The sequence below is a fragment of the Arachis hypogaea genome, chromosome 6 (genome assembly GCF_003086295.3).
Source record: "Arachis hypogaea cultivar Tifrunner chromosome 6, arahy.Tifrunner.gnm2.J5K5, whole genome shotgun sequence".
Classification (NCBI taxonomy): Eukaryota; Viridiplantae; Streptophyta; class Magnoliopsida; order Fabales; family Fabaceae; genus Arachis; species Arachis hypogaea.
In genome coordinates this window covers 1840353-1864557 of record NC_092041.1, presented here as the reverse complement: position 1 = coordinate 1864557, position 24205 = coordinate 1840353, and the positions used below count along the sequence as shown (strand labels likewise).

The following is a 24205-nucleotide window of genomic DNA, read 5'->3' as shown; positions in this document are numbered from 1 at the left end:
TACCAACCAGATTTCCAACCAATATTATCAGAAATTTCTCAAACAACATTTCAAATTGAGAAATTAATTTAGAAAAAGCAACGTCCAAATTCAGATATCAATCACACGTCGTTCAACAACAGCAGGATGTAGATTGAAGCTTCAATTTTAGAGACTCCAACCACAACAGATCCAGCACTTTCAGAAGCAAGCGATGATAGTGAAGTTCCAAAAATTACGAACAAGAACGATGAGGAAGTTATAAACAAACCTGGTGGTAGCGATACCATACGGACCAAAGGAGATCGATAGTGGCCTGCATCTGTAATGGCGGATTGAAGGAGATTGACAGTGGCCCGCATCTGTGATAGCGAACAGAGGGGATTTAAAGACAGATCGCAATGAAAGAGAGGAGAAAGAGAAGCAAAATGACAGAGTTTCCATCGGAATTGAGGAAAGTTCATATGTGACAGGGAGGGATGAGTATGACCGAGATTTAAGACGATTCTGTGACGGTAGCAACGCTAGGAACAACACTGAGGTTGATGCTTCCACGATAGGAAGGCGGGCAATCACGATGGCAAAAGGCAGAACAACGTCAATTACAATGGAAGGCAAAACAATGAAGATGAAAAGTGGAGATTCATTCTGTTTTATCCCTCTATTAGTAGCCAAGCCACTACCACACACACAGTGGCTATCTTCTCATGGGATCGCGGTGGAGGATGAAACAACGACGGCTGCCAGTGGCGAGCGGTGGCTTCAGCAGGAGGTTGAGCGAACGCCATAGAGAACAACGGAGAAAGAAGACAAAGAAGGAGGAACAGGAGCTGGACGGCGGTACCGAGCGGCTGAAGGAGGACTAGAAGCAGCGTGGATCACCAATTCATCCTTGTGAGCTTGCGATGACCCACGGAGTACTGCTTGGAGCTGCAGTGGCTATTCTTGCCCTATCTTCACCTTCAAGAATGAAAAAGGAGGGAAAGGTATTGCCCCTTCCTTACAGGTTGGGCTTCTCATTTGGTGTGTTCAGCCTAACTTCAATTTTTACATGGTTAGTTAACCATTAGGCCAATGTCTAAAGAGAATTATTTTGATATTTTAATGGGTCTACTTTTTTTTTAAACAATGGAATTCAGGTGGTAATTTTTTTTAGAGTAAAGGACAAATAGGTTTCTGTCTTTTTTTTCTGCGGACATTTTCGTCCCCAAGGATTGGAAAATATATTCATGTCCCTAACCCTTCCAAAACATTGACAAATTTACCCCTCCGTTGGACTCAACAAAAAACGCTGACGTGGCTCTCGTGGCGCTGACCTGGCCGTTACGAGAATACACGTGGCATGTAACTTTTTAAAACAGGACATATTAGTCCTCTTACACCAAAATGTGTAGCTTTTCAAAACAGGACGTATTATTCCTCCCACCCCAAAACGACGTCGTTTCACCCAAATCCCCAATCTTTCACATTTATGAGCCCTAATCCTTCCACAGAAACGGTGAAGTGGGTCACTGTCCTCAGCCACCTCCAACCCCAATCACCTCCTGCCCTTGACTCCCTCTTCCACCACCACCTACATTGCCCCTTCTCTCCTTGCCCCATCCCCTCCCTCTCCACTCCATCGCTTATCCTAACACACTCTACTCCCGTCCCCATGCGCACCCTCCACAACCACCGTGTCCCACTGTTCTGTTATACTCTCATCTTCACGCTCCCAGGGGAAGACCGTCGCCGTCAGTAGTGGTGGCTTGGCCACAATCGAAGAAGCACGACAAAACCAACCTCTGCAAGGATCACCGTCGGAACTCAGCGCTGCCTCCACATGACCGTTCAGTGCTTCTCGCGTCACGACAACGCCGCCGTGAAGCACACTCGTGGAATCACTCGCGACGCCGTCCTCACCGCTCAGGATCTAGCCGCCTCCATCATACACGGTGTCTTCTCCTTCCTCCTTTGCGACGGCGCTGACCTCGGCATCACTGCCTCGATGTAGAACTGCAGCTTTGCCAGTGCCGCTTGTTGCTGTTCCGCCGCCTCCTCGGCCAGAGCCGTTTTCTCCATATACAATTTCTGGTAAGTTGCTGATTCTATTCGAGAGTGTAGCAATTTTTCTAGAATTATGAGGAGCTTTTACATGTTCTTCATAAATTGCACAATCTGGATTAGTTGAATTGTGAACTGAGCCTGTGAAATTGAATTTGTGCTCTGTTGTTAGAGAATATGTCGCTGAATTGCTTGTTGAATCTGAATTTGCTAAGACTCCTGCCTCTCGTTTTTCTTGAAATTTCACTGATGTTGCTGCGATTTTTTACTCTATTGATTCTTTGTTTGTGTTTTGGATGCATTGCTGATGATTTTGAAATTGCAAAACTGGAAGTGTTGAATTTGCTGCTTCTGGATTTGGTGGAGTATTGTTGATTGGTTGAAAATCTGAATCTGATTTGGCTTGAATCTGGAATATTGGTTGAAAATGCAGAAGGGGATTAAAGTGTGTTTGGAGGGGTGGGGGAGAAACGGCGTCGTTTTGGGGTGGGAGGACTAATATATCCTGTTTTGAAAAGCTATACTTTTGGTGTGAGAGGACTAATGTCATGTTTTAAAAAGTTACATGACACGTGTGCTCCCGTAATGGCCAGGTTAGCACCACGGGAGCCACGTCAACGTTTTTCGTTGAGTCTAACGGAGTCACTTTAACGGAGAGTAAATTTATCCGCGTTTTGGAAGGGTTAGGGACATGAATGTATTTTCCAATTCTTGTGGTCGAAAATGTCTGTAAAAGAAAAGGTCAGTAACGTATTTGTCCTTTACTCTTTTTTTTTTATTCTAAGTTGTAGCATAAAAAATATTATTTACAAATAATTGTTTCTTTTATTAATTGTAATTCACATTTATAATTTTAATTAAAATTTATATTTTTTTCGCTACCTTAAAGGCAAGGTTGTTTTAAAAAGGAGGGTAATGTTAAGGTTAGTATTGAGCCTATGGCTCATTTAGAGAATTATGTTATTAATAGGATTATAAGAGTATAATGTAATAGTGTGAATATACATAAAGTAATTAAAAACTCTCATTTTTCTCTTTGACCTTAATTTTAGAGATTTTTATCTAATTCTCTCTTATTATCTCTCATCTCTGTATCTCTTGATACAATATTGAATCAAAATATCCTATTAGTCTAGTAAAATGTTCATATCAAAATGAGGCAATATTTCTTTCTTCGGTGTGAACATATTCAATTTGTTTTTTTTTATTGAGTAATTTTTTTTGAGTTGTGCTACATGTACACCAAAATCAACCACTAAAATCAGTCACGAGTATAAAATACATGCTAAAATAATAAAATATAAATACATATATACACATATATTTTGTTGAGCCTAATTTGATTTTGGGTTAATTTATGATGACAAACATTCAATTGGGTTGAAAGCCCAATATTATTTAATGTGTGTTTTATTGTGGCAGGCCCATGAATTCTCTCACAGCCAAACAATGCTACATGTTCATTCATTTGATGTTTCAAGTAAATACACAAGTCCAATACCTCACTCTTGTTTCACCGTTCAGCAAGAATGAAAGGCTATACGTTTGGCAAAAGAAAAAGAGCAGCTATCTATATCATGAGCAAAATAGGACAACTGGAAAACAAAGGAAGCAACAACACAACAAGAACAGGTGTGGCTCTGTAAAAGCAAGAAAGGACACTAGGATAACCACTAATCCAAGGACATCAGCTGAGCAATACTAGGATCGTAGTTGAACAAAACACAAACAAGCAAAGAGCACAGAGCAGCAGCAGCAAGAAAATGGAGCAGAATGCAAAAGAAGAGCATGCCAAGGAAGAAGGTCAAGCAAAGGACAGCAGAGGTAGTAGTCGAGCTCCTCAAGCAGCAGAGGTAGTGGAGCATGGTGAAAAAGGACTACTGCCAGCTATGACAGCTCCAACGAGTAGCTGGTACAAGGAAATGAAAGAGGCAACAAAGAAGCCAAGTTGAAGATATATAAGAAGCTTCACTCCACCATTTCAAAAACAAAAAAGAGAGAACACACACACACTCAGAGCACCATCTCTAACACAGAGCTGGAATCTCTTTCTTCTACTCAAGCTTAATTCTGATTTTTATGTTATGGCTGTCTTGCGTTGTTTTCTGTTTTGAGAAAAGGCAATTATGCGAGGTTCAAAAGTCAAGAGAGAAAAGGCAAGAGTGATGCAAAATAGCCACTAATTTCTGATGTATTTTGGGTTTATGAATTAGGATTAATTTCCCTTACCAAGTTGGGTTAGCACTTGGGAAAATTGAATCTGGTTGATTCCCACTACTAGTTGGGTCAGCACTATGGGAAGCTAAACTTTTGGTGATGAAAGCTTAGGGGGTAGATACTAGTTGAATTAGGAAAAAATTCAATACTATTGGTGTATGTAATCTGTGAATGATTAGTGAAAATTCCACCATAGTTTGTGGTGGAGACTGGATGTAGGATTCATGGTATAAAAAATCCGAACCAAGATACATGCTGGTCTTCATTTTCTCTTCCCTGCTCTTTTATGTTCTGCGTATGAGATAATTTCAAATAATCTCCTGCAACTTGAAAGCAACAGATTAACAGAGTCTGAAATTTTAAATTTTAAGCCAACTTGATTCAACCCCCTTCTCAAGTTCAACTAGAACCATCATATTTATACATAAATACATTAGTGGCTGATTTTAGTATAAAAATAATATTTTTTTATATGTTGAGTAATGCATGTCTGTAGACTATTTTTTTATATGTACTGTTAAGAGTGATTTATTTAATATTATAATAATATTTTGTGTAATATATTGATATAAGATACTTAGGGTCGGAAGAAATTATTAGTAACAATTTCATAATGTTATTTAAAACCCGTAACTAGCGATTTTTTTTAGTTTTGATGAAAATTAAATAAAATTTGTAAATAAAAAATTATTATTTGTACCCATAAAAGATATAAACGCTAATAAATGCATCTATATAAAAATAAAACGACGATTATAATTATGGAAGATGGCTTCTGTGTGTCAAGAATATCTTTACAGATCAATTGCGTAATGAATGTCCGATATTTTTGACATACAGAGGCCATCTTTCGTGGTTACAATTGTCGTTTTATTCTTATATGAGTAAATTTGTCCGCGTCTATATTTTTCATGTGTACAAATGATAATTTATTCAAAATTTTAAATATTATAAAAGCGTTGATCACAATTTATAAGTGCTAATAATAATAGCCCTTCCTGATGCCTATGTACTTTTTATTTTTAATATTGGAGTAGTAGTGGTGCGTTTTTTAAAATGTGGATTGGTTAGGTGTTATACTCAAATGTAGAATAGTTTAACTGGAGAAGTAGAAATCGGACGGTCCAATTTATTAGAGATACAGAAATTGAACCGTCCGATTTTTAGAAGTACACAAATCGGACTGTTTGATTTATGAGAGGTACACAAATCGAATCCGATTTGTGTTAAAAAAAATTTAAAAAATTTGAAATAGAGAAATCGGACCCTCCGATTTGTTTATTTTCACAGTTTTAAAAAATACAAAAAGTTACAATATTAAAATATATCATCACTTTTACTTCCATAACACAAAAAATTAACCGATGTTTATTACCTAACATTAAGAATAATAAAAATATTAGTATGATAACAAAAATATATATCATATTATTCTAAAATAAGATATATCATATTCTATAATAATTACTAATAATAATATCTAAAATATGCAAATAATAATACAAATAATAACAATTAAAATAATTTTTAATAATAATAACAATACCATCACACTTAAAAGATGAAAACTTAAGTGAAGTCGACCTCACATAAAATTGATATCTGAGAGTCGTTCTATGAAAATTTAGTAAAATCATCTAACGGGCTCTCAAATATCAATTTTATAGGAAGTCGACTGTACCGCCCACTCATAAACATTAAACAATGTATCTAACCGGAGAATTAGGCATGAGCAAGAAAAGAGAAGAACTGAAGCCGTGCATGCGTGGTCCCCGTTGTGAAGAAATCGCAGATAAATGCTTAGCTGTGCATGGAGACAAGGTTGCTCTCTTTGTATGCTTATCATGTTATAGAGATGCTTTGCGAGGTGTAACAAAGGAAGGGTGCCATAGCCATGCATGCTGAAGAGTGTCCCAATTGCTCAGTCTACCAACTCACTTTCTCCGACGTGTCCCTTCCTTCACCCTCCTCTCGCCCCCTATAAATCACGTCGCTTCTCATTCTCCTCTTCATCACAACCACACCAATAACAATAATAGCAGCCATGGCTAAGCTTCTTGCGCTTTCTTTTTGCTTTTGCTTTCTAGTTCTGGGAGCTAGCAGCATCTCCTTCAGGCAGCAGCCGGAGGAGAATGCGTGCCAGTTCCAGCGCCTCAATGCGCAGAGACCTGACAATCGCATTGAATCAGAGGGCGGTTACATTGAGACTTGGAACCCCAACAACCAGGAGTTCGAATGCGCCGGCGTCGCCCTCTCTCGCTTAGTCCTCCGCCGCAACGCCCTTCGTAGGCCTTTCTACTCCAATGCTCCCCAGGAGATCTTCATCCAGCAAGGTTATTACTTATTACTACTTTTTCATATTTGAGAATTTTATTTTATTTTTTCCATGATCTTTGTTTGTTAATTTCATTTTGAATGAACACATACAGGAAGGGGATACTTTGGGTTGATATTCCCTGGTTGTCCTAGCACATATGAAGAGCCTGCACAACAAGGACGTCGATCTCAGTCCCAAAGACCACCAAGACGTCTTCAAGGAGAAGACCAAAGCCAACAGCAACAAGATAGTCACCAGAAGGTGCACCGTTTCGATGAGGGTGATCTCATTGCAGTTCCCACCGGTGTTGCTTTCTGGCTCTACAACGACCACGACACTGATGTTGTTGCTGTTTCTCTTACTGACACCAACAACAACGACAACCAGCTTGATCAGTTCCCCAGGGTATATATATTCCTTATTTTTGGCATCTGCATATATATCATGAATATTGAGTCATTTCTTAGAACTTGTCATCACTAAAGCAATCAACATTTAATAATACATAACAGAGATTCAATTTGGCTGGGAACCACGAGCAAGAGTTCTTAAGGTACCAGCAACAAAGCAGACAAAGCAGACGAAGAAGCTTACCATATAGCCCATACAGCCCGCAAAGTCAGCCTAGACAAGAAGAGCGTGAATTTAGCCCTCGAGGACAGCACAGCCGCAGAGAACGAGCAGGACAAGAAGAAGAAAACGAAGGTGGAAACATCTTCAGCGGCTTCACGCCGGAGTTCCTGGAACAAGCCTTCCAGGTTGACGACAGACAGATAGTGCAAAACCTAAGAGGCGAGAACGAGAGTGAAGAAGAGGGAGCCATTGTGACAGTGAGGGGAGGCCTCAGAATCTTGAGCCCAGATAGAAAGAGACGTGCCGACGAAGAAGAGGAATACGATGAAGATGAATATGAATACGATGAAGAGGATAGAAGGCGTGGCAGGGGAAGCAGAGGCAGGGGGAATGGTATTGAAGAGACGATCTGCACCGCAAGTGTTAAAAAGAACATTGGTAGAAACAGATCCCCTGACATCTACAACCCTCAAGCTGGTTCACTCAAAACTGCCAACGATCTCAACCTTCTAATACTTAGGTGGCTTGGACTTAGTGCTGAATATGGAAATCTCTACAGGGTTTGTACTTTCTCTTTTTCTATCTCTTTTTTTACCAATATATACTAGACATTTATTTACATATTGAAATGTGATTGCAGAATGCATTGTTTGTCCCTCACTACAACACCAACGCACACAGCATCATATATGCATTGAGGGGACGGGCTCACGTGCAAGTCGTGGACAGCAACGGCAACAGAGTGTACGACGAGGAGCTTCAAGAGGGTCACGTGCTTGTGGTGCCACAGAACTTCGCCGTCGCTGGAAAGTCCCAGAGCGAGAACTTCGAATACGTGGCATTCAAGACAGACTCAAGGCCCAGCATAGCCAACCTCGCCGGTGAAAACTCCGTCATAGATAACCTGCCGGAGGAGGTGGTTGCAAATTCATATGGCCTCCCAAGGGAGCAGGCAAGGCAGCTTAAGAACAACAACCCCTTCAAGTTCTTCGTTCCACCGTCTCAGCAGTCTCCGAGGGCTGTGGCTTAAAAACGACCAGTATCTTCTGCAAGCGTGTTATCCACTACATACTTTTTGCCACAAATGAATAATATAATAATAAGAAGAATAATGTAGTTTTAATTTTTAGTATGAATAAGAATACAAAGGGGCATTGATGCCTTTTTTGTTTAAGATCGGAATGTAACATATGTGCAATGAGCAGATATGGAGAAAACCTTTTGCGGGAAAAACATGAATAATAAAAGAAGTTATGGTCTCACGCACGCCACATTTGTCTTTGTATCCCCCTTTCTTTGTGATAAAACAAACTTGAAAAGAATATCAACAACACAAAATGCTCTAACATTTTGATCTAACTCCGAAAATCCAAGTAATTGTTGAGGGTGAGCTATAATGAGCTAGGATTTCTATTCAAGCACTATAAGATCGTGACAATTCAATTTTGACATGCATGGTATATATAGCTTGCTTATGATCATTGATGACTTGCTCATGTAAAGTCACCAATGTCCTTTTTTATGCCTTCTCACCAGAATAACTGTCGCAAATCCTAATGTTTTAATAGAACCAGGATGTATAAAATAGCGAGAGCTATGAGTTTCTACCAAGATTGTTTTTTGAAGATTTTCAACGATTGGTACATACAGTCGTTTACCAAAACGAAGAATTCTTTCTTGGTCCAATGTGAAGGTAGAGTTAATTCCGCTCTTAACATCACCAAAAGTTTAAGCAGTTTTAAATCTTCTTTTTAGAGGGTTTTAATTCTTTTGATGAGGGATGACTGAGCATTCACATGAGTAAGAAAAATTCCAGATCTTCTAAGTTTGAACAGTATTCCTTTAACCTCGAGCTGATGAATTTCTCCAATCAGTGGTCTTTAAGAAGCTACGATGATATCAGCTTTTCATAGGTGATAAAGGATTGTACAATCATAATCTCTAAGCAGCTCTATCCATCTTTGACATTCTTTTGGGTTAGCTTAATTAATGGTGATGATGAGATTTTTGAAAATTATTTTATGAATTGTCGATAATATCTTGCTCGACTAAGAAAACTACGAATTTCAGTCACAGAAATTGGTCTTGGCCGTTTTTGAATAGCTTCAACTTTTTTCGAACCACATGTCCTAAAAATACCACTTGATCTAACCAAAATTCACATTTAGAGAATTTGGCATAAAATGATAAGCTGCTAGCCAATCCATACCTAAAATGACAATGTCTTCCATCGGATCTAGAAGAATTAGGTTATATTAGCCAAGGTGTCCACAGAGTTTATAGTAAAGTTTCCAAGAAACGTAGTTGAGTATGAAGGTGAAGGTGATGGTGTCATAGAATATGCATGACCTTAAATAATTCCTCCCTGGAACTTGGACTATCCTTCCTTAGGTGACCAGTTTGATTGCATCCAAAATATGCACCAATGGCCTTGAAGCATACTACAGAATGAGGATGTCCACATTGTTGGCAGTATGGTTTGCCATGCATAGATTAATCACCAGATTGATACGTCCCTCCAGTGAAACTCTTTGAGCCTAAGAGGCTTGTTAGAGGGGTACCAGACGGCGCAGCTTCAATAATGGATGCTTGTTGATTGTCTTGATGACCTTTATAACTTGGTCTTCGTCTGAAATTAAAACCACTAAAGAGCTGTCTTTTTGTCTTAAGCTTCTTATCTGCTTGTTTAGGAGTGATTCTTTCACTATTTATAACCTCAATTGCATAGGTAGAATTCTTTCACAATTTATAAGCTGAAAAATTCTTTAGCATACTCTGTCACAGTCATGCTTCGTTGCCTTAATCTCTCTAGTGCAATGGCATCCTCTGCTTGCTTGCTAGCAGGGTGAAATCTTCCAATAAAATTCTTAATGAATTCTTCCCATAAAAGAGTAGGCAGCCCAGTTACTTCCTTAATTACTTTCAATAAGGGTCTTGTACCAATATCTAGTTATCACTTGAAGGTTATATGATACTAGCTCAATAGCGTAATCTTTTTTGCATCTAAGGGCTCACAGGATTTTTCTCACATCTTCAAGGTATTGTTGAGGATTCTCATCCAAGAAATCTCCTTTGAAAGTGGATGAGTTAATATTTAGGTATTGTTTGAAGGTAGGTTTCTTATCTCTAAAAATAAAAGGAAACATTCATGGAGAAAAAGTTAAGGTGGGTTTGTGTTTGTACACTGCCGTTAGCTCGGTTTGCCAATTTAGGTAGTAACCGTCAATAAAAAAAAGGGAAAAAAGGGAAAGTATGAGGAGCCAATGAAATATTTATACAAGAGGAATGTTAGGGGACCACCAATTTTTGTGTTTTCTAACCATCAAGTGGCCATCAAGAATGTTTTTAATGGTGTGAGATTAAATCCAATGGTGTGGGATCATTCAATTTTCTCTTGATGGTTAAATGCTGGCTAACTTTTTAAAAAATTGTTGGCCCACAAGACTTTTCTTTTATACAATGTGGACAATGAAAGTTTATGGAGTATTAGAGATATAATCATTAGTATTAACTTTTCCTATCAGCTGAAACTTTTGGGATGAGTGGTATCATGACATGGTATTAAAGCGTTAGATCCGAAAGGTTAAGAGTTTGATCTTTGGTGAACCCCAAAATCAATTTAATTTTTTGGGAAGATGTTTATTATCCCTAGTACTCGGATGGTTATTCTAAATAGTATGGAGGATGTTCATTTTGTAACTCAATAGCCATTGTACAAATAGTCCATTGTCTTTATAAGCAGTGACGGATCCAGAAAATTTATATTAGGGGGGAAAAAATAATACACATTATTATCAAAAGATATATTAATTTAAATTTAAAAATATTAAATGTACATTAATTATTTGAATACAAAAAAAACAAAAATTACATTAGCCGCTAACTTTTTTGCTTCAATTTTAAGAACTTTTTATTAGAAGAGACTGATGGAGTGATTTCAGATTCTAGTGGTAGCTTTCTTTTAAAATATTTTTTTATTATTATTTCTAAAAAAAATATATTTTAAATTAGTAAATTGATCAATTCACTTTAAAAATTTATATGCAACATATATAATTACATATAATAGAATAGAATGAAAGATAAACTAATAAATAATAAGGATCATTAAATTGAGAATAAAATAAAATATATAAATTTATAAAGAGAATAAAAAATAGATTAATATCTAAACTATAATTGTTTGAATTAAAATTTGCAATTGAAAATATTAAAAAAGAAACAATGAAATTGAAAAATAAATAGAGTCAGAGAGCTATATAAAATAAAATAGAGAATTTAAAATTTATCTTTTGATAAAGAGAAAATGACCACTAAATAAAGAATAGAAAAAATGTTGAAAATATAAAACTAAGAAGAGGGTTTAAAAGAATAAATGAATGACGCCTGAGATTTCAGAATAGAAGAAGACTAAATTTGATTATGTTAACTAATAGTCAAAATGATAGAAAGATAAAATAGATTTAGAATTTTAAACAGTTAAACTTTGTTTATTTATAGTGAAGTCATTTAAAATTTAAAATGAAAGCATATTATATATATATATATATATATATATATATATATATATATATTATTGTAGTTTAGTGAGAATAGCTGAATTGGTGGCTGAAAAATAATGTACAAATAGTATTTTCTTTTTTTTAATGCATAACATGGTCGTTAAATTTTCTTTTCATCTGAAGAAAAAATTAATGAGCTCAATCCAAAAGCGATAAAAGAGCGACAAGTAATAATATCGACAGACAAGAAATTAACTTATTAGATGCATTAATTATTATTGTTCATCAACATGTAATAACATAACAAATATGATTAATTACTACTGTGAAAATGAAGCAAGCACAATATCACAAAAGTTAAAGTAAAGACGGATCATGTATGTCCTAAAAGGTCGAAATTAAAGCTAAAGTTCGTCCTTGGATTGCTGAAGATCATGGTCTTCACGATTACTGCAAACCCTTGCTTGCTCGTAGATTCTGCCTGGCCTGCAAAAGTAACCCTTCTTAGGCGCACAATGAGAATCCTCCGAGCATATACAAAGCCCTTCCAAGGCACACCCTTCCTTGACTATGGTCAACCCTTCTTTGTTGAGTCCAAGCACTTGGTCCGTCCACTCGCTAGAGAACAGTCCTCTCGTGTCATACTCCTCTTTAATCTTTATAAACTTATCTGAATTTCCGTACTTGCTTATTGCTCCAATAAACCCAACGTTCCTGTTTTTTCCCCAGTGGGGTAACCCTCCGTATTTGAACAACCCAATCTGTTCAATCTCCTCAATTATATCTTCGTAAAGCCTAGGGTTCAGAGGGTCTTTGCTGCGGTAATAGGTGATGTCGAAGTCGACGGCGTCCTGCGTCTTGCCGAGATATGCACTGGAAGCCGTGACATAACGCATGAGGATGCCGTTGTTGATCTCTAAGCCACAGAGCGCCTTTGGCTCCAACTCAACGAGGGCCTGCATGTCTTTGATGAAGTCCTTCAAGAGACTCAATGGAACGCTGAATGCCGTTTGATGATAGAACTCCCCCTTGATTCTCGAATCCCATGGGCATGCTGTGATCAGATTGTCGTTCACGCTGTCCAAACACGTCCCTGATGACAGCATGCGGTTGCTGAATCCAACGATTGGGTACCCAAGGAACACTCCTGTAAAATTACTAATTATTAAATATTAATCAACCTTAATTATTGAACCTTTCTTTTGATGTGAAAACTCAAGTGCAGTCGACTCCACGTAAAGTTGATACCTGAAAGCCGTTAAATGATTTTACCGATTTGACTAAATTTTCATCTAACGATTCTTAGATATCAACTAAAGTCGACTTCAACTGAGTTTTTACCTTCTTTTATTTAGTATATAGCTAGCTAGTGATGAGTACCATTATTGGTCAATCCATAACCAGTGCCTGCCAGTATTGCCGTTATCAACTTTGCACCAAGGCACTTGCCGTTAGCGTCGCCTGTTTCTTCTTGAACCTCCTCTGTCCCACACAATATGTATTATGTTCAAATTAAGTAAATAAAGATATTTAATTTACGGTAATACTAAAAAAAATAACAATTAAATTTATTTTATTTAATATCTATAATTATAATTACATATTTATTATATCTAATATTATTTAATATTATTATAACAGGAATGAATAAATATAAAATAAGGTAAGTAATAATTAAAAAAATATAAAAGAAAATAACTTTATATTATATATTTTAGATTAATTTTTTACAAATACTTGAATCAATCATACATCTATTATACATCTGATATATCAATTATGAAAAATGACAATTTGATAATATAATAATTGCCAGTTCATGGCTAAATTTTTTAAATATTGGTCAAAGAGTGTATTATACTAGATTATTTGACTTTAGATAAATTTAGTTCTGCAATGAAAAAAAAAATTTACCTTTAAAAAAAAACAAAAAAGTCATTGATGTTTTGTTTAAAAATTTTTTTTAATTAATTTTAAAAAAATCTTATTGACATTTTGATTAAAAAATATTTTTTTATTTTAAAAATTACTAAACCACATTGCCGTTTTATTTTTTATATTTTTAAATTATTAAAATAAAAAATAGCACCCCCTTTTATTTTTTAAAATTATGAAAATAAAAAATAGCGTTGCCATTTTATTATTTTAACAAATTTAAAAATTAAAATTATAGCGGCCCACAATTCAATAAGATATGGGTTAATTTTTGGAGGGATTTTGTTAGGAAGACAATTATTGTTAATGTGAACAATAGATTTTAAAATTGGTTCAATAAAATAAAAATATATTATATCTCTAAATTACTCACCTAAATCTTAATATTAGAATAATCATTTGCACATCTAATAAATTTCTTTTTTGGAATAACACCTATTTGAACTCAATATTAAAGACAAATTAAAATCTTTAATTTCTTTTTTCTTTATATAGAAAAGATAACTGCAAGTCAGATAGAGACAATAGGCGACTAGCTAAGAATAGTATTATTATACAAGCATGCATATGGTAGGTATACTCAACTATAGCCAATTAGCAAAATTGAATAAAGCTGTTATTTGCGCATGAGAGATCTAGAGTTAAATAATAAGGAACACAAATGATTATGCAAGTGGAAAAGTATTAATACTAATATATTATCTGTCAATTTATTATCAATAATAATTAATTATTATATTTTAAGTATATATATAAGAAGATATATCTAAAAAATATATATATAAAGATATTTTTATTAGATACAATTATAAAAAATATTTTTATTAGACACATCTATAAAAATATTTTCTTAAACATAATTATAAACAAAAGTTGGTAGAAAAATTAATAGAAATATTGTTAGTAACGTAATAAAATTATTATGCAAGTGGGTAGAATATTAATATCGTTACTGCTCCTTTAATTTAGTTACGTACTGTTATTATATATATATATATATATATATATATATATATATATATAAAAGTGACAAATATTTGATAACAAAAAATAATTAATTAAAAATAGTAAAAATTTATTTTATTTAATATTTATTAATTATTATAATAATTAATGAATGTTGAATAAAGTATGATATTGTATTGCAATTTGGCAAAGGATAAAGGAATGGATCTGACCTGTGGATCTAACAACAGCTAATGTGGCTGAGAGAGTGGGGCGAAAAGGGAGGAAATCATATAATCCATTGCCAGAAGTATTAAGGGGGACACGGTCATCAATTCTATAAACGGCCTTCTTCTGACTTGGGTACCATGTTACGTCCGCAAATTCATGCTCTCTTCCAAATCTAATCAATTCTTCCCCCAAATCATTATCATCTTTCGTCAAGTACGTAAGTGATCGCTTGAACATTGGTTCTAATTTCAGGGTAACCTGTAAAAACCAACGTATGCATATATAATAACCACTGAAATTGTTAAGGAGATAAAAAGACGGTGAAATCTTATGTGTAGTCGATTTCACGTGAAGTTGATATCTGAGGACCGTTAGATAATTTGACTGATGACTAAATTTTTATCTAACGACTATGAGATATCAACTTCATATGAAGTCGACTTCATCTGAATTTCTATCTAAAGAAATTGTTAAAATTTATTTATTTAATATTTATTAATTGTTAAAATAAATTCTGATTGCGTTTGATTAATTTTTTTATTATCAAATATTTTTGGATAAGTACGTACTATATCCGTATTTATTACTCTTTAATTTGGCTGTATTATTGCTGCGCGCAAGATAAATCATTAATTAAAGAGTAATGTTAGGGATCAGTAATTTTTGTGATTGTTACCCATCAACTAGCCATCAATAATGATTTAATGGTGTGAAATTGATGTGAGATTTTATCCAATGATTCACTTTCCTCTGCTGATTATGGCCAAAATTTAATAAAATTGATGGTCCTAGACTTTTCTTTAATTAAAATAAAATGGCTGTATGTCTTCTAATTAAGATACTTGTACGCACGTCGCACATACAATAATTTACTTATAACTTTCTGCATACAAGTTGTCATTGCTCATTAATTACTTAGAGGTGAAAGTCAAAGGCTTCTCTATTATAAGTTTGCATCAATTCAAAGTACTAATGAATAGTTTATATAAAAGAAGGGGACTTTTTGCTACCTATAATTTTTTTAAATTACTTAAAAGTAGAAATAAAAAAAATAAAATTCATTATTTTATTTTTAAAGTTTATGTCTAAAATTTACGCACTATAAAAAACACCATATATTGGATGTCTATAGAACTTTTTGTCAAAAAAAATATTGTAATAAGATAGAATTTAATCCTTTATTTTTAAACTATACAAGTAAATTTTAGACGATATAAAAGAGATTATATATATGAAAATATTTGGCTAAAGTTTGGAGGCCAAATGTAATGACCTATATTTTTTAAAATTTAAATATAAATAAATTATAATTTATTTTATTAATTTTCATGATAACAAAAATATATATAAAAATATGAATTTAATTAAATTTAAATAATCATAAAATTAATTTAATTATTTTTAATAAAATAATTTTTAAAAATAAAAAATTTCAATTAATAAAATAAATTATAATTTATTTATATTTAAATTTTAAAAAATGTGAATCGTTACATCAAAAACAATCATAATTTGTTTTTTACTTTGGCCTATTTTAATGCTTTCACTAATTTTAGTTATACTAGTTGTATAATTTTAGATACAATAAATATATAATTATAAATATTAAATTGAATAAATTATTTTAATTATTATTTTTCTAGTATTATATATATATGAGTAATATTTTTTCTACATCTAAATTTTGTTTGTTTGAAATGCCGATTTAGATTTAAAATAGAAAATATGAGATAATAGGTAAAAGTGAGCGATCAAAAAGTGAAAACTACAGTCTAACTAATGATTATAAATTAAATGTGTAATAATAGTGAGTTGAAATAAACCCTACCTACTATATGAACATTATTTTGCGTGCATACTTGGAGTATTTATCGTACAATTTCTCTTTTCATACAAAGTATATATAGATTTGCGGAGTTGAATATTGATTCTAAAACTTATATATATATATATATATGTGTGTAAAAGGGAAAAAAATCCCTTTAAAAGTAACCAATATTATTGATTAATTATTTATATTTGAAAAAAATAAAGAAAAAGCTAAATTTTGAAAATATCAACTAACACTTCTTTAGACAAAATTAGTAGTAAGAAAAGCCAGACAAAAAAAAACGAATAAATGATCTAAATAAGTTAGCCTGTTTAATTTCATAAAAACTCATTTAAATTATTAGATATAAAATGAACCACACGCTCAGGCATTTAATCTTCTATAAATAAGAAAAGAGTTGTGCTAAGTATATACTAAAATCAGTTATTAAAATCAGCCACTAATATAAAATACATGCTAAAATATAAATATATATTGAAAATAAATTAAATTACATATAATATATATATTTATACATAAATATATTGGTGGCTGATTTTAGTATACAAATAATATTTTTGATAAGAAAATGAATAAAATACATATATACACGTACCCGAGAAATAACTCCAAGAACCCCTAAAGAAACTCTGACAGCATTGAGGTGTTGATTATCATCATCAGATTCAGTAAGGACCCGAACCTTAGCATAGCCATCTTCAGGTCCCGAGGGGCTAACTATTCGAATCTCCGTGGCATACTCATGAACCGCGCTTCCCTTATCCCACAAGGTGCTTCCATGGGCTCCGGTTGCCATGAGTCCGCCAATGGTAATACCCCACCAATAGGGAGTGTAGGGCAAGGCAAGTCCAGCCTCCGCAGCCTCGGCGATGATCTGCCGGAGCGTGACGCCGCTCTCCACCGTGATGGTCCTGGCCTCTGCATCGACCCTGAGTACCTTGTTGAGATTGTTGGTGCTTATGAGCAAGCCGTCTTTGCCGTCCGGGCATGCCAGCTTGGGGATGCTGTGGGAGTAGCGGGTGGCGGCTTTCATCTTTCTGTTGTTCTTGGTGGCCGTGGCCACTATGGATATCAGCTCTTCCTCCGTGCTTGGGTACTTCACCTCTCCTGCTTCACATATGCTTCTGTCAGGGAATATGCCAATGGAGTTGGTTATGGTGCAGTTTGTGTTCTTTGATGTGCACTTCACTGGATCCTCTGGAGGACTTGATATTACTCCATTATTCATACATAGGATCGTTATTACTAAGATGATAACGTGACTGGATTTCATCTTTCTAGAGGACAGCATTCTATCTTGTATTTTGTGATAATGTTAGTTATAGCTAGATTATTATTGCTGAACTCTGATTATCTCGTATGTATATTTATATAGGGGGGGAGAGGTGTCGTCCTTAGTTGTTGGTTTCGTGGGTTGGAGGGGTGATGATGATTGATGAGCATAAACTATTATTACCCGTATAAGCCTTTGTACTAATACGGAGAGAAATGTAACTATGAACCAAAGACTATATTATTTTTGAAGGATCGTGAAAACATCTAAAATTAATTAAAAATAAATATTTAAAATTTAAGAAAAAATATTTAAAATTAAATAAAAATAAACATCTAAAATTTAATAAAAAAGAGATATCTAAAAGAACTATATTACACATTTAAGTATTTTTTCATCTAAATTTTGTCTAAGTAGGTCCAACACCAACAAAAACCACTCTCATTAAAAGAGCGTCATTACACGTGTTTTATCTTCTTCTTCTCCCCGTACTTCTTCTTCTTCTCCTCTGCGTTTCTTCTTCTTTCAAATACACGCATACGTCATATTCTTCTTCTTTCAAATTCACGTATACCTCCTCCTCCTCCTCCTCCTCCTCCTCCTCCTCCTCCTCCTCCTCCTCCTCCTCCTCCTCCTCCTCCTCCTCCTCCTCCTCCTCCTCCTCCTCCTCCTCCTCCTCCTCCTCCTCCTCCTTTTCTTCTTCTTCTCTTTTGTTATCGTCTTTACTAACAACACCAACATTTTGCTAATGGATTATTTTTTCAATCGAATTGAATAGAATGCAATTGCTAAATTGAATTAAATTGAATCGAATTGAATGGAAGCAGGTGATCTAAATCTGAATTGAATTGAATTGAATTGATAATCTTTAAATTGTAGACAGAGGTGTTTCAAATTTGATTTTATATAATGAATTATGTTTCGTTCATTCAGTACTATACAATTGTTTCACCATGAGTACGTGTTCGGTTCATTATGCAGAAAGTTGAATTTAATTTTATATAATGGATTATGTTTCGTTCATTCAGTACTATACAATTGTTTCACCATGAATACGTGTTCAGTTCATTATGCAAAAAGTTGTTCGAATTTGAATTTATATAATGGATAATGTTCCATTCATTTAGTACTATATAATTGTTTCACCATAATAACATGTTCGGTTCATTTCTATACAATTCAAAACTCTTCCTCTTCACCTTATACTGCTTCTTCACAAGGGACAGAAGGACAAAAAGACAAAAAAAAAATACCGCAGCAACAACAACAAAAGAATGACGATAAGGAGAAAACTGTGAAGAAGAAGAAGGAGAATGAGGTGGAGGAGGAACGCAAAAAAGAAGACGAAGAAGAAGAAGACGCTCCGTGCGTAAACGAGCATGAGAAGAAGAAGAAGCACGGGAGAAGAAGAAGAAGAAGAAGAGAAGAAGCGTGAAGAAAGAAGAAAACGGAAAAAACGCGTGACCTAAAATTGCTCTTGAATGCTAAAATTGTTTAGATGTAGAGAATATCTCTATCTAAAATTATTTTAAAAATTTAAAATTTAACAAAATGACACATCTAAAATATTTAAAAAAATAAAAAATTAAAAAAAGAAACATCCAAAACTATTAAAAAAAACATCTAAAACATAAGAAATAAAAACATCCAAAATATATATAAAAAAAAAATACATTCAAAACTTAAGAGAAAGAAATATCTAAAATTAGTTAACAAAATCATCTAAAACTTTAAGAGGAAGAGGAGGAGGTGGAAGAGAAGGAGAAGTGTGTGGCAACTGGTGTGCAAGTGATGGGCAGCACGACGAGCACAGTGTGCAACGGATTGGTGCTCGGGAGTGCACAGATGATAGGTGGTGCGGATTTGACAAAGAAAAAGAGGAAGAAGAAGACGAAGAAAGGGAATAAAAAGACGAATGTACGTGGCGCAAATATTGAGGACGCGTTTTTTAAAGTTAAAAAGTTTTGAAATTTAAAAGTTTTTTGGAAGAGAAAAATTAGAAGGTCATTAAAATTTATTTTTTTTATTATTAATTAGTCATTAATATTTAAAAGTATGAAATAAAATATATTGTTGGATTATTATACTAACAAAACTAAACTAAATGAATCGAGTTAATGATTAAGTGATGATAAAAAATAATAAATCATCGTCTCCAACATTTCTCTTTTTAAAGTTTAAAAAATAATAATGTTAGTAGATAAAAAAAATTAATTAAAACTTATCCTATTTAATTTTTATTAATTATTATAATAATTAATAAATATTAAATAAAATAAAATAAATTTTAATTAATTTTAGATATTTTTATTATTAAATATTTTTATTTAAAAAATTGGTTCAAATGGACTGTAGTTTTACTAGGCTGCGTTTGTTTACAGAAATAACACTGAGACATAGACACAAAATTATGTTTGACAGAGGAGACATGGACAGAGATAATATGTTCTGAGACACTAAATTAGTGTATTTTGTGTCCATCCTGACAGGAAGGACACATAGACACTAATAAGGAGCACAACTTATTTTTCATTCCTTTTTTTATTATTTTTGTTAATTTTTCATAATTATATTTTTTATTATTATTATATTTTTCATCTCAAATTTTTTGAATAAAAAAAATTGAGAATAAATTAAATTTTTATAATTTGTTTTAATTTATCACCAAATAGAATACAAGAACACAAAATTTTGTATCTCTGTCTATTAGTATTTTGTTTTGTCCTGTTCTCAATATCTTATCCTATCCTATCAAGTTCTATAATTAATATTTAATTATAACATAATATATCGCGTGGAGCAATTTGGTCATTGAACACATGAATTAATAAGGCGTGTATCTAGTAATATATTGACGTGTTAGACCATCTCCAATAGGGAACTCGTTCCAGTTCCTGTTTATGGCCCACCTGTCATAAAAAGTTACTCCACATCAGCTTTTGCGTCATAAACAGTAAATAGGAACTCAAAGCATTTATCTCTTCTCCATTAGGAGGAACTAACTTTAGTCCCTATTGTGGTCCCACTTAATTAATTAATTAAAATACTTATAATTAATATAATAATTTTTTTAAATAATGTAATTTAAATATTTAAATTTTAAAAATAATTCACTATTAAAAAATATTAATATTAAATAAATTCATATATAACAACAATACACAATATAAAATTTGGGATAGAAGTAAACTTGGAAGAAGATGAAGAAAAGTAGAGGAAAGTGTGAGAATAGAAGTGTATGTAAATGATATATATAAAGTATTAAAATATTAATTTATTAATAATAACAGTAACATAATAATGGTTAATTTTCAACTACTAATTTTGCAACGGCTAGTTTTACAACTACTAATTTTAATAATGTCGTTAGTATTTTAAATTTAAAAAATAAAAATAACCAACCCAACCAAAAATTATTTTGTAAGATGTAAAAATTAAATTTATTTTTTAATGTAAGTAAATTTAATTAATTATAATTTAATATAATAATATAAATAATATTTAATATTAATTATAATATAAATAATTAATATAAATTATTAATTAAATAAAAATTTAATTATTTAATCTAATTAATTATTAAAATTATTAATAAATTAATTATAATTTAATTATTTAATATAATTATTTATTATAATTATTAATAATTTAATTATTATTTAATTATTTAATATAATTATTTAATTATTTTAAATTTTATATAATTATTTATTTTTATAATAACTTGCCAAGTGGCAAGTTATTATTGGTTTAGTTGAGTCCCTGTTCAGAGGGACCCTTCACATTGAATCCCGTGAAGGAACTCAGTTTTTCTCTCCCTCCAACGGTTCCTACTTGCTTTTGTCAGTAACAGGGCCTCAAAACTATGCCCATTGAAGTTGCTCTTAGCCGCCCTTCTTTCAGTTCTTTCACTTCCTTGCACATATAGCTTTACGAGAAACTCGGTTGGTAGATATTCATGCAGGTGGGCAAATTAAAAAATAATATTTATATTTTTAATATATTTTTTTTCCACATCAATATTCTACTAGTAGATTTTGAATGCAATTTCTTTGCAAACCGACAGATCTATATAATGACGCACTATATTGTCTCTGTTATTAATAATTTTACAGAACGAATAATACAACTTATCTTATTTAATTTGATATATATAATTTTATATATAATATTTAAAATTATTTATTTATATATCTAAAATTATTTATTTATTATTGTTTCTGTATAGATACTTTGAGGGAAACTCGGCTTCTGTAAATCGACGCCGAATTATTCCTTTTAACGTCGATCTATGAATTTTTGAGAAGTCCGAGCTTGCGCTTACAAGGAGTGTGATCCAAAATAAGGGGAATGTACTTGTAAAGGCACTTCAATGCTTAAGTTAGTATTCAAAATTCAACGTGTCTTTTACAATAGAAGATCATACCTTTTATAGGTGAAATCATAAGGTCGGTTACGTTTCTATTTTATTGTCTAAATTGAAGAGCAATAATAAGGGTGTAATGGATGATGATATATGATCGGACGTTTTGACTCTAAGATGTAGTCCGTTGAGTCCACTTGTAACGTGTAATGCCGAGCTATAACGTAAGTTCGCCGAGTTATGACACATAATGCCGAGTTATAACGTTGGATTTGTAACGGTCGGATCATAGCTCCCAAACTTAGCCTGGGAATAAATTTAATGAAACAAGTTGAGCTTTTAATGAGTTATATAGCTCGACGAGTTTAGGTTGCCCTTAGAACCCCTAGTTCAAGGTGTTTTATTAAACAGATATTGAAACTACACAATGATATAATTAGGAGAGTGAAAGAAATAAATGCATGTTTAATGAACGTGCGTGTTTCCAATGCAGACTCATTGGGTTTGATGTAACTGATGGGACAGGAGACAGTGAAACTGAAATTTAGTTTAAGTGTGTTAATTAAAACACTTTGGAATCCTGAAGGTTTGCATTTTGCTGCATTATTGTTTTAGAAGCATTTTGAAGGAAAAAATGAGCAAAAGAGGTATATATTAATCCCTTATCTTGTCTTCTCAGTTTCAATTATGTGATTCGTGTTCTATTCTTCTTTTTCACTGTTATTTTTTAATGGGTTTTGAGAAAGAGAAAAAGAGAAAGATAGATTGATCTTACAATTGGGTAAACGACAATGTGAGGAGTCGTGCTTCATTGTTTCTGAATGAGGGTGCTGTAAATGAAATAGACAAGGCTATGATTGTGAGGGTTGGCTCTGGAGTACGATTAGAGTTACTCCTATGTTCTGAAAATGACAGGGTATTTCACAAGGGAAGGGTTTTGAACATTTTTTTTATGTATAGCTGTGTGTTGGAAGAACTGAAGGTGAAGCTTCCTTTTAATGATTTTCAGTGTCAGGTGCTGAAGCAGTTGAATTGCGCACCTTCTCAACTGCATTCTAATGGGTGAACTTTTCTTCGTGCGTCTGAAATTCTTATGAAAATTTTGGAGGAGGAACTATCGGTGGAGCTGTTTTTCTCTTTGTTTCAGGCTGAGAGAGTGTGAAAATGTGGGTGGGTGAATTTGAATAATTCACCGAGATTTGTGATTTTTAAGCTGTATAAGTCGTTCATTAAGAAGTTTAAGAAGATGTATCTGAAGGTTACTAGTGCTGAGGGGGACTTTTCTTTTTATGTTGATAAGTATTTAGGAGAGAAATTTCTAATGTGGTGGTGTTCGGAGCATAACAATATTTTGAAGCCCAAGATCAATAAGCCGAGATGAATGTATAATTAAGTTTTTTATAGAAGTTATTGAACAAAATGAGTTGATATCAATTTTTGATTTGCTGCAATGGAAAGATGATTTATTGAATTCAAAAAAATAAATAAAAAAATAGTTTATTGAATTAATTAATTAATATAATTAATTTATTATAATTTATGTGATTTAATGAATTAAAAATAAATAAAAAATACCCTCTTAAGTTCTATTTTTTTAATCAAATTAATCTATATTTATTATATTTAATTAAAAAATAATAAATTATTTATTTTATTATGTATTTTATAAATTATAAATTAGTAAATTAAAATAACTAATATAATAAATTATAATTAATTGATTGACATAAATTATAATAAATTATATAATATTTAAATAATTAATTAATTAATTAATTTATGTAATTAATTTATTATAATAAATTATATTTAATAAGTTAAAAAATAAATCAAAAAATACGTTTAAAAATGTATCACATTAATTTTATTATTAAGTAAGAAATTCAATTTTTAATTTTTATATAATAAAATGGATGGGTAGAATAGACTAGGCACACCGTGAGTATTGAAGAGAGAAAAGTTTAAGAATTAATCATTTTATTAAATTTTGGTCAAC

The 24205-nt window shown here is 32.7% G+C and overlaps 2 protein-coding genes across 2 annotated transcripts; one reads left to right on the top strand and one right to left on the bottom strand.

Annotated features, from left to right (window-relative positions):
• Positions 1-6066: 6066 nt before the first annotated feature.
• Positions 6067-8389, top strand: LOC112695262 (arachin Ahy-3-like). The gene is made up of 4 exons (XM_025747530.2): positions 6067-6572; positions 6669-6961; positions 7069-7689; positions 7770-8389. The coding sequence occupies exons 1-4, from the start codon at positions 6284-6286 to the stop codon at positions 8157-8159; spliced, it is 1593 nt and encodes a 530-aa protein (XP_025603315.1). The 5' UTR covers positions 6067-6283; the 3' UTR covers positions 8160-8389.
• A 3488-nt stretch (positions 8390-11877) lies between these two features.
• On the bottom strand, positions 11878-17979 carry LOC112695261 (probable L-gulonolactone oxidase 6). The gene is made up of 4 exons (XM_025747529.3): positions 17169-17979; positions 14745-15000; positions 13012-13113; positions 11878-12778 (listed from the first exon to the last, which is right to left on the bottom strand). The coding sequence occupies exons 1-4, from the start codon at positions 17862-17864 to the stop codon at positions 12036-12038; spliced, it is 1797 nt and encodes a 598-aa protein (XP_025603314.1). The 5' UTR covers positions 17865-17979; the 3' UTR covers positions 11878-12035.
• Positions 17980-24205: the final 6226 nt, after the last annotated feature.